The sequence below is a fragment of the Dendropsophus ebraccatus genome, chromosome 5, assembly GCF_027789765.1.
Source record: "Dendropsophus ebraccatus isolate aDenEbr1 chromosome 5, aDenEbr1.pat, whole genome shotgun sequence".
Taxonomy (NCBI): Eukaryota; Metazoa; Chordata; class Amphibia; order Anura; family Hylidae; genus Dendropsophus; species Dendropsophus ebraccatus.
In genome coordinates, this window is record NC_091458.1 from 48,028,998 (window position 1) to 48,041,349 (window position 12,352).

The following is a 12,352-nucleotide window of genomic DNA, read 5'->3' on the forward strand; positions in this document are numbered from 1 at the left end:
CAAACTATCATCTCCTCCTAACAAGCAGCGCCTGCTCGGGTGTCAGTGCACACATGCCGCTCCTGTCATTCAGTAGCCGTCTATTTACTTCCACTTGTTGCTGCCTCATTTATCAGCAATCCTCATTGTGCCGCGCTGCAGAGCCGGCTATTACGTGTGACAGCCCGGTCCTCCTGTGTACGTAGTCAGGCTTAGGCAAATAGCACTGACGGGGAAGGAGAGGCTGCAGAGTGCTGGGGAGGAGAAGCCCAGGAGCTGCTTGCTGCACACTGATGCCTCTTTATAGTAGTGTTGCTTTTATATGTAGAGGTTGTTGATCACACACAGTGATCGTTCCCATTGTCCCCATATGGAGTCTCCTCCACTGATCACTGACGCTGTGAAGAGCTGAGAAGCATTGTAAAGTAGGTCAGATAACTGGAGGTGTCTGGAATCAATGCAATCTATTTTATGTTTTTGACTTCATTTGGGGGAACAATATATAACAATACAGACCCCCAGCTATGTAGATGCTTGGTTATACCAGTTCATTCAGTCGTCTTCCTTAAAGGGGTTTTCCAGCGCTACAAAAACATGGCCACTTTCTTCCAGAGAAACCACCACTCTTGTCTACAGTTTGGGCGGGGTTTTGCTGCTCAGTTCCATTGAAGTGAATGGAGCTTATTTGCAAACCACACCTGAACTGGAGACAAGAGTCGTGTTATGTGTGAGAGAAAGTGGCCATGTTTTTGTAGCGCTGGATAACCCCTTTAGGGTACAAACACACACAAACCGTATACGCAGCAGATCTGCAGCAGATTTGATGGTGCAGATTTGATGCTGTGTTCAGTCATTTAGATCTAATCTGCTGCGTATTGCAGCAGTAAATACGCTGCGTATACGGTGTGTGTGTTTATACCCTTAGGGTACAAACACACACACCGTATACACAGCAGATACGCAGCAGATTTGATGCTGTGTTCAGTTATTTAGATCTAATCTGCTGCGTGTTTGTTGCGTATTTGCTGCGTATCACAGCAGTAAATATGCTGCGTATACGGTGTGTGTGTTTATACCGTTAATCTACATTTTAGGTCACTACAGCTCAGTAGTTGTAGACTGGAAAGTCCTGCAATTTTCTCTTCTGATTTGTGTTATTTTTATGCTAGATTTCTGTGTACATCCAGGTGCAGTAAGCCTGTAACATCTGCAGGAAGTGTACAGCAATACTTTCACTTCTCAGATCTACAGCATAAGTTACGGAAGTCACCCTTTGCAGATAGTAAGGTCCATATCTATGGTGCCAATTCACACTGATACAGCACAAACAACAAACTTTTAACGTTTGTTATAGCGTAAGTAAGGGCTAATGCACACACCCGTAAAAACCTGTCCGTGCATGGACTGTGTTCTGCGGACTGGACCTCGAAGCTCCCATCATCATGATTAATTATAATGTTGGCAGCTCTGACACTGTTTGAAAGTTTGCACTAGTGTAGGGTTTGTGCTGTGCACATGTATATATCTGTGCTGTCAGTTTCTAGATCACTAGCAGAGTGTATACTTACCAACCACATTGCTTGTGATCTGGTATCTAGCTCTGTGGTCCTTGCGCTGGCTGTATCTTTAGGCCTTGCCTTCTCTGAGTGAGTGTCAATCATTCCGGAGGAGGAGGCGGCCTGAAGTTAAAGCAATGGCCGCATTACCGGAGCGCAAGATAACTGATCACAAGCAGTGTGGCTGGTAAGCATGGACTGCCAGCGATCTGGAAACTGGCAGCACAGATACATCCATATCTTATATACATATCTGTGCTGTCAGTTTCCCTTTTTAAAGAAGGCATCAAACAGATGATGAGCCAATAATTGTGGGGTCTTCGGCTGATCTCTGTCACTTTAACATGGGCAGATTATCGGCTGCAGAAGCGTTTCTAGCTACGCTCCTGGTCGATAATCCGCTCATGTAAAAGACCCTTTAGGGTACAAACACACATGGCATATACGCTGCGTATTTACTGCTGCGATACGCAGCAGATTAGATCTAAATAACTGAACACAGCATCAAATCTGCTGCGTATTTGTTGCGTATTTGCTGCGTACACGGTGTGTGGGTTTGTACCCTTAAGTTCGATGTAATTGAAGCAGATCCTCAGCTGCTGTAGGTATTTTGGCTGTACAGGTTTTCAGCCTCTAGAAGTAGTAGAGTATCACCAATACAAAATGTGAAGGGATGGGGTGGAAGATTAAAATGTCACTGTCACTTAAAGGGGTTATCTGGTGCTAGCACATTTTTAACAAGTTGCTGCCACATAACAAACATGTTATGCTTACCCCCATGCTCCCTCGGCATCCTCATGCAGTTGTCAGTGTCCCCCGCTGTCTGTGGCTACCATTACTTCAGAGATGAGCTTGTCTATGGATGCCCGCTCAGCCAATCACTGGCCATGGCGCTATCCTGTCTCAGTCAGTGATTGGCTTTAAAATAAAACCACTTATGATACGTCATAGTGATATTTCAAATGTTTTTGTTGGTCGGGATTGTTGACTCAATATAGAAGTGACAGTGTCAATTTAAGATACATATATATATATATATATATATAATCTATTTGAAGTATTGCTTGTCACTTTCCAATCCTCCACTATCTTCTGTGCGGACTGGATGGTTGTTCTTTAGCTGCTCTCAGTAGGTGTCACAGATCACTGAGCAGCTGGGAATGTTCCACAGACGTCACTGAGCCTCATACCTTTTAGACCAGGGTTATCTGCTTGCAGTGTCTAGTCTTTAGCTGTAGATGTTAGGAGGGGTGATTGTGTAGGTTGGATTTCAGCATACCTGATCCTTTGTTCATGCAGGAGGTAAGCCGCCACCGGCCGCATCATATTCACCTCTCTCTTCTGAGATGAGATATAATGTATAAGGGATTGGAAGGAGTAGCTGTTTTCTAATTGGCACTTCTTCTTTTCCTCACCCACATTAAGAGGTCTTACCACCACCGACACTTATCCCTTATCCATAGGCTAGTGGATAAAGTGTTAGATGGTAGTGGGGCTGACAGCAAGTATATTGTCACAGGTACAATATACCCGATGCCAGTAATGGTTGCAGCACGGTCACCAGATATTTATCCTAATCTTTGGAACCGAATTGTATAATAGACTCAGCATAAACGCGCTGCCAACAATTCTGCAACAGCTGTGCAATGCTGTCATGTGAACAAGGTCCAGAGTCTGTGAGCAGCCTGCATACCCTGATGCCGTCAGTGACTGCACCAATATGGAAGATTCATCGCCCATCATCAGTTATAGGACAGTAGTATGTTACTTGATTTTGCCCAATGAAAGTTAAGTATAAGGGCTGGACCTATACCTATAGACCATAAAATGCTGCAAGCGGTGTTATTGATCTGTGAAGAGAAGCAGCGTTTTTTGATCTAATTGCTGCAAGCTGGATGGTAAATATTCTGGATGATGGATGGATGTAATCGAGGCCTAACCAGGAAGCCTGATCAGTCAGCACATCTCCCATAATCAACAATGCTGCCAGTGATTGGTATGTTTATAGGTTCTGTAAATTGCTGACACGGTATCCTCAAACGCCCTGCTCGAGATACAGCAATACTCTGTAAGTCAAGTATATTAGTTGTCAGTGTTTACATGCTGTTCTATATATAGGTGTAGGTGAAGCAGCACAGGAGTCTGTATCCTTAGCGCGGTGCACATTGGTTTTCCATCCTTGTAGGCACCATGTGGTTTATTAGATTGACCTTTCCCCCACTAGCATCAGCTTTCTGCAATCTATTGACTAGCTGCATCTAATGATTTTCAGAGTCCTGATCACTGGTCACGGTGCTCTGTCCTCTCAACCTTTGAATCTTACTTCTACTGTGATACGGGTTGAATTGCTTTCTATCCTGGGTGCACTTTGGATAGCGCTTTAGGTGTAGCTGTTGTTGCCAGGGCCTGACATCCTCAGCGGCATAAGAGCTATAATGGCCACATGAACTTGGCACCGATGGTCACTGCAGTATTTGCCTGAACTTGCATCCACTGACCAGAGAGCACCATGGGGCACCATTATGGGCAGTATCAGGCTGGTTTTAATTAATAAAAAAAAAAAAATTGTGTAACCGAATATGATTAGATACACCTTTCGAGTACTTGGCCCTTCAGACAATTTTCTTATGGCATGGATTTAACTAGGACGTTGGAAACATGTCTAGAGATTCTAGTCCATGTTGAAACAAAGGCATCTTGTAGTTGCTTCAGATTTGCCGGTTCCTCTGACCTGCCCATGTTGGACACAGTTTATATTTTAAAGTGTAAAATTCATTTAATAAAAACTTCCTACCATTTGCCAGAATAAATAGGGAGAAGCACACAGCTGAGCACTTCTCTCCATCTCTCATAGCTGCATAAGATGTTCTCCATACACTTCTGTCAAATGCATCCCGGCAGTGAAGGGAAAAAGCCCTTAGCTGAGCACTTCTTCCTGCTTGTTCTAGGGATCGTTGGGAGTCTTCACACCCAGACCCCTACTGATCCAATCTTTTCTCAAGAATCTATGGTATATTGAATATTTTTTAAAAAAATATTGTAACTCTTTAACTCTTTGTCACCCAAACGCCTTCCTATGCTTGTTGTGAGTTTTAGATCTATACTGATGATTGATATTGACTTTTATTTATCCAATGTGACAAAAGCAGTACATTATGTAACATTATGTAACATTCTATGTGGATGTTATATGATCTCATAATACTTTGGCTGTTGTGTTTCTCTATCCTTACTACTGCCGCCTGTTGTTTACCAGACACCTGGGAGACTTTATGGTATGTAGGATTCTCTTATGAGACAGTCCTGGATGCCTGGTGGAATATTTTCCATTACCGTCCTACACATATGCAGTTTATGGCCTCAAGCACATGGCTGTATACTTATAAATACGCCATCTACTCGGAGAGTGACTCCATACCATGTCAGTATGTTTGCTGCCGACTCTCACAGACAACACTAGAGGCTTATAGGGATCCCATGTACTCGTATAGAAGGTCTGCACAGCCCCAGACCTCATCTAGTAGTTTTCACCAGCTCGGCACCCTCCTTGTTGTTTCTTTCAGTGATGAAATAGTCGGCCGTGGTTCGGACATGAAGATCTTATTACTGGTGGGATAATGCCTGCTGAATAGTCAGATTCTCTGCATACCTTCAACATTACACTCTGGATTTTATCGCTGGATTTCACATCTGCGCCGTCTGATGTCTCAATCTTAGATCCTTTACTAAGTCTTGTAAATTATTTTGTCGGTTTTTGTGCTTAGGAGACGGATATTGCATGTGCGGAGAAGAAAGGACGTGTGTTTAATTTAGCAATTTCATTTGGATCCAAAGGTTGTATGGAGCCTGAATTTTATGTCTTTCGGTTATGTTCACGCAGTACTTGAATGATGCAGATTTTGAGTTCCCAATTGAAGTTAATTACGATAAATCTTGGCCAATGATACGATAAATTATTGGCCAATGAAGGAGACATCTCTTCTTTGTCGTCTGATCACATCTTTTATGTGGCTTTTTAAATCATCATCAGTTGATCAGACATCTTTACGTGTAAATGGGGACGTGCCACCAACTATGATCAAGTTAAAAGGCTGCATGAATGACACAGCGACTGTTCGAGGCCAGACCGCATGATGCCAATAAAATTATTATTATGTAAACCAGAGATGTGTGAGCGAGAACAAACATTTTAAGTGGCCTGCAGGATTAATTGTGAAGGCTCTGTAAAGCAGCCCTAGTTATAAGGGCATTATTAGCCCATGTAAACAGGGCCTTAGAGACTATAGGGAAGCCAAAATCCTGTTCTTTAATATTCAAATAGCCCACACTAAATCCATGCTACTTAGTGCAGAAGCACTGATAGTTTTTCGCTTATTCTGCCCTGTAGTGACCGACCACGCATCCTTTTATAGGCCTCATGCACAGTAAGTGGTTGTAGTTCTGCTTTATGTTTCTTTTTTGGTATGAAGATGCATGAATTACTGTATGTGACGTCTGATTATATGGAAGCTGACGAGTGAATAGGCATTTTTGTCATCTTTTAATACATCATAATCATTTTGTAAGTTAAAACATAGGAACCCCCCTTGTAGTACCAGATGATAATAAGAGTGATATGTAAGCAGAGCAGGGAAGGCAGAGATGCCTGGATACAGCCAGGGAGTCGAGAGCTGTGCATTTCCCCATTGGTCTGCGTCTTGCTGCATTGCTGCGTCCTGCTATCAGACAGCTGGAGGTCATTGCTTTCCTGCCTCTGCTCTAATCCTCTGATGTCTTCCTGGCCCTAGACAGCCTGCGATCGGCCTGAATTTCAATGAATAGATCACCTCTTGGTCTGAGCGGAGGATCATGTTATGTATTATATGCTGCAGCATAACATTTGCCGGCTGATACGTGAACTTTGCCGGTTTTGCTGTACATTATATGTATTATGTGGATTGTGAGGGGTTTTTATACAGTATGACATACACAGCGTTTTAGAGGAATAGACTGGAATAAATCCTATCTTATTGGCAGGTAGTGATTATGATACATTGTCTGTTAGTATTTGTCCAGCTTGTCGGTACATTTGCCATCATGTCCCGTTCCTCTATATGAGATGAGCTGACGTATGTAATTCTCTCTGTGTTCTAATCCTGGCGTCAGGGTGAAAGGACAAGAATTTCAATTCATCGGATTGGGCAATGTTTCAGTAATCCTCCAGTGTGTTGTTTCTTAGCCAACTAGCGTAACAGTGACATATATACATACTAAAAATACAATGGCTTACACCCCCGGTCACCTGCACGGTTTATCTACAGACACCAGAAATTCTGTGGACTCTGTGGGGTAGATTTATGAAAGGGTGTAAATATACACCTGGTGTAAACTGCCCACAGCAACCAATCACAGCTCAGCTTTCAGCTCTGGTAAAATATAAGAGGAGCTGTGATTGGTTGCTGTGGGCAGTTTACACCAGGTGTATATTTACACCCTTTCATAAGTCTCCCCCTATGTGTTGCCGGCCATTAGCATTGCAATTGCGGGAATGTATTCACCTCAAATAAGTTTATTAAAGTGCAGAATACACGTTAAGGTTGGTTTCATCAGACCACGGAATCCGTGCGGATAAATTCTGTCGGATTCTGTCGCTTGTACCCGCTCCAGGCTGCGTGCGTCTCCGTCCATGCCATAGACACCATCTATGGCCGGGTGGATTTCGCCAAAAGAACTGATGTGTCGCTTCTTTCAGCGTAACGCAGAATCCACCCGGCCATAGAATGGTGGCACGGGGCAGAGACGCGTGCGGCCGTGAGCGGGTACCAGCAACGGAATCCGCTGGAATTTATTTGAACCCGCCCTAAAACGGGAACTTCATTTACTATAATTCATTTTATGGGATGTTATATGAGTCTGTTATAGAAAGGCTATGAAATAAAGTTAAAAATGCAAAACCTTTTTGTTCCTTGTTTTTCCATAGGAAAACATGTTTTTACATCAGGATCAGGAAAGGGGAACTACTTTTTGGAACTTTTCCAATGCTTTGTGATGCACACCCTCACTGTTACATTGTGCTGTAGGCTACGCACATTAGTTTCGTTAATAGTGACCCCTATGTTTTAGTAGTCCAGTATATCTGGTAGAATAGGCTTCAGCTTATGGCAAAAACACACAGTTGTCTATCAGACTGTGGACTTTATAATAAATTTTTTTAGAGGGAGATTGTGTACTTATCCCTGCAGATGCTTTATGGCTGGAGAGGTATAGAACATATGATGATGTCTTTTCTTTAGGTGAGGTTTGCAGTGCAGCTGAATGATTTTACTGGTTGTATTTATGATTTGGTTCTTTGCATAACATCCTGTCATCTTTTTACTACTACAATGTGGTGTTTTGAATCTCATAGTAGTTAAGTGGAAGGTTTACCATGAAACAATAACTAGAAGGAAACCGTCTTCCTGATGAGTATCTGCCGTTCTGTAAAATCATCTACATCCTGTTTTGCACTAATGGTGTTTAAGTACCAGTTGTAATAGGAAAACATTGTAACACCCTGTTCCTGTTCTCTTGGCAGATCTGCACCTTACTCTTCACCGCTCTCTACCTCCTCTCGTACATGGTCGTCACCAAGTTCAAGAAACATGCTGATTTCACCACGGGTGAGTCACTACCTCCTGGCAGAGGCGGCTTTCTGGGCCTTTGTATAAAAAGGGCCAAAATGAAATGTTATTTATAAACATACACACTTTATCCCTAAAACTGCCACCAAAGTACAATGTATTTGTATTCTGTAAGGCAGTATTACACAGCAGTTTAGCGCTTTCTTCCCCCTAGTTCCCTGCTTGCTGCCAGTGCTATTACACACACAGACAGCTAGCAGGAGGGGCTGCCCGGACGATCCTTGGGTCATTCAGGGCTGCCCATTGAAGTCAGTGGCCGTCACTGACATAATCGCAATCTTTCAGCATGTTGAAAGGCCACGATCAGCCGACACTGTGCATGTCAGCTGGTCGTTGCCTTTCATCATGTCCTATTATACTAAATGATTATTTGCCTGAACAGTCAGTAATCGGCCAAGTAAGGCCGATAATGGTTTAGTGTCATAGGGCCTTTAAACTCTGCTGCAAGCAATCCTTGCATGACTGTAAAGAGGCCTTGTTCAATATACGTAACAAAAATGCCATGCCATTTTGTTAGAGGGGTTTACGCAGGAAATACACTCATCAGCAGAGTAGCGGATCAATGGGGGTCTGACTGCTGAGAAAACTGAGGTTTTGGTTGAATGGAACCGCAATTATTGCCGGTCATCGGGCTTTACAAAGATAGTGAAGTACAGGTCTGTAGTCTGACGTGCTAGGTCCCGAATGGGGGCACACCCCTATTACTTCCCAGTACTCCTTGTATATAATGCCCTTTTTAGGGTGATTTCACCCACAGCTTTTTGTTTAGGGGAGCAAATTACACAAAGCACAGCCACTAGTGGATATTTTTTTTTTAAACTGAGGCCGAAAGAGATGTCTATTCTTCATATTTCCCATTTCGTTTGAATCCACTCCTTAGTAAAACACAGCAGTAGATGCAGCATGAGGCTGCGTTCACACTACGTATATTTCAGTCAGTATATTTCAGTCAGTATTGCAACCAAAACCAGGAGTGGATTAAAAACACAGAAAGGATTTGTTCACACAATGTTGTAATTGAGTGGATGGCCGCCATTTAATGGCAAATATTTGCTGTTATTTTAGAACAACGGCTGTTATATTGAAATAATGGCAGTTATTTACTGTTATATGGCGGCCATCCACTCAATTTCACCATTGTGTGAACAGAGACTTTCTGTGTTTTTAATCCACTCCTGGTTTTGGTTGCAATACTGACTGAAATATACTGACTGAAATATACGTAGTGCGAACCCAGCCTTATCCTTTTATCTCCTGTAACCTGAGGAGGAGGAATAGACTTCCAAAATGCTCTGTTTTCATGGACTTCAAAATAAATTATCATTTTCCTTACAAGGCCTGCACTTTATCGGCATGTGCTTGCTTGTTTTTTTTTGTGCATTGGATCTGGTTGACTGATTTATTGTTGGTATTCAGTTGAACGATGCCCTAGCTGCAGCTAGCTTTCTATCTATAAAAGTTTGTAATAAACTGTTGTGGTTATGCAAAACTGAATCAGGTGAGCGTGTACGTATTGAACAACTTTTCCTTTTTCGGCTTAGTTACGTGTCCTATTATTGGGCATGCAATGAATCTTTGGACACTGTTCATTCATATTCACATCAGTTTTTGTGTAGTTATAATGTGTTTTGGGGCGTTGACTGTGTGTTATATCTATATATCAGCCAAAGTTCAAAGAACATTAGAGCATTGCAGGTTTTCTATTGTGTTATTGTTTGGTGTTATTGCTTTTTGAACTCCCTTAACATAGATAGCCCTTACTGTTTATGTTGAATTCCCAAAATGACTTGAGGAGCTATCATTGATTTTCAAGTGCTAAGAGGACAACACATTTAAAGGGAAACAACAGAGAGTAACAAAAAAAATGTAATGTATTAAAACAACGTACATTGTCTCTGGAGTACCTCTGTAGTTTGCATCCAATGTTTTAAAAATGCCAAATGTAGACCAGAGGTCTTGCATAGGGTAAATCCAGAGCTGGAACCAAGGATCGCTCTATATAATGTAGATAACGCTCATTCATTTGTCTGTTTTATTAGTCATGTTATTGGATCTGAGTCATGGTCCTCCTTCGCTCCGTATGTTGTAATTGCAAGGTTTACTTGGAACTGTGTATTGTTCGCCTCAGCATTTCTTATTATAGATCAGTAGTTGCACAGATCTGTTAGGCAATTTGTGAATATCATGAAACTAGCGAACATGGTTCATTTATTATTATGCATCTAGACACCGTAACATGCATTGTCAGTATGATAGTGTACAAAAAAGTGACCTATTATTTCCCCTATCCTCCTTTATGACTTTCTGTATACCACTTATGAGACATCTTGCCATCCTTTGGGACTTCTCACACTAGAACACACAGTGAATCCTCCTAGAAATAATGACCTAAAGTAAACTGGAAAGTGAATTCCATCTCCTCACCGGAGTCATATTTTACGTCAAGCCTTGTTTCGGCTTCACCGGTTCCGAAGGAATTATCTGGCCTCATGGAGACCGCTGACCTTTCGGAATCGGAAAGTAAAATTTCGCTATGGCTGTCCGCCTATCGTCCCAGCTAATCGATGCTATCTGCTTTCTTACAGTTGATGTTGAAGATGCCGCCGTCAACAGAATTGCGTAAGTGTTGTGTTTTTCTCTTTCCCTTTGTAGAACTGTAACTAATGATGAATCCGTCTTGGAACAATTACCATGAATTGCCTGGCTCCGATCTAATATTTACGGAGGTGTTCTCTATGAATGGCTGCCCTTTCCAGAGTAGCGTCTTTGTCACTTTTGTGTGTTTTGGCACGGCTCTCTTTAGCACCTAGTTTGTACAGTGTTATTCCTGTGTCTCCAGTACTTGAATACATATTTGTGTGCATGTGTATGATAGATATATGTGGAGATATTGAATGGCTGGTGTGTAGGTGGCAGATCCTACAACATGTAGTTACTGAGCACAAATCCAAAACCCAGTGTTACAGTATATACCTGGTCAGTGTAAATGTATAAAGGTCCTATGACACGGAACAATTTGGCGCATATTACCTGTGTAATAGAGCGGCGGATTCTGTGATCGTTCACTTTAAACCTGTTTAAAAATAATCCACGATTGGCCGCAAATCTGCCTGTGTAATAAGTGATATGTGGCTTGCGGCAGGTTATAGGAAAGGGCTGCAGGAACAATCTAGCGATGTTTGTGCAGTCCTGGCCACTTGATATCAATCCGTGTATTAGGCTTTACAAGCGAACACTGATCTAACAGATCGTCGCTTATTTACCCAACGGGGTCGGTGCCGTATAATATATGATAACTGAGCCGTTCAACTTCTTATTGTCCTTTTTGTTACTTAGTTTACTAAGCATTACAGAAACTGATATACACAGAAAAGCCTTTGTTTTCCAGCGGTGGTTGTTGTAATAGGGGGTGACAATAGCCGCAGGTAATCCTTTCTGTCTCTTCACGCATCTTGTGGCATCCTGCAGCTGGAGGTGAGAAGACGACGTCAGGAAGGAGGCACTACTATGTGTATTCAGGCTGATCATCTGAGACACATGGCTTCCCTTCCACCAGGTTCACATACTTGGGGGGGGGGGGGGGGGGGGAGGGGGAGAGTAGTTTTTTACCTTTTTTTTTTTTTTTTTTTTCTTTTTTTTTCTTTTTTTTACAAGCTTGAAGTCTCCTTATGTAAGTTTTAGTTGTCCAGCTTTGTTTAATGAATTTGCACCTTTTGTCACATGGTTTGTACGCCACCTAATGACAAGGGCTGCTCAGAATTTTTTTTTTTTCAATTTGCTAGTAATAAATTGGTCTCAGAACTCACTAGGGCTTAACCGTGATCCTTTTATACAGAAGACCAACATCCAAGTCTTTATTCCCCCATCCAGTATTTTGGTCAGTATTTGTAGCCCAAATCATTGCTGTATCCAGAATACAGGAAATAGTAATCGGAGAGTGAAGTGTTCTCTTTTTTTTTTTTTTTTCCTCCCTTCTTGTGACTATACCCTAACACTGATAGATTCATGTATTTGTATCCTTTCTAGGGACCCATGAGTTAGATCACTCTGACCAGTCACATGTATGTGACCAATGTTTTATGACATGAAAGCTACATGCATCAGGGTATTGATGTTATAGACATGAACATTAGCTGTTAGACCAATGCTGAAACTGCT

The 12,352-nt window shown here is 42.1% G+C and overlaps 1 protein-coding gene across 1 annotated transcript in view; it reads left to right on the plus strand.

The window, feature by feature from the left end:
* The window catches only part of LMBR1L (limb development membrane protein 1 like), a 28,958-nt gene that overhangs the window by 1,434 nt on the left and 15,172 nt on the right, over window positions 1-12,352 (plus strand). The window contains exons 2-3 of the mRNA XM_069972137.1: window positions 8,089-8,173; window positions 10,780-10,813. Coding sequence (XP_069828238.1) covers window positions 8,089-8,173; window positions 10,780-10,813 — 119 coding nt within the window. The remainder of the gene's footprint in view (window positions 1-8,088; window positions 8,174-10,779; window positions 10,814-12,352) is intronic.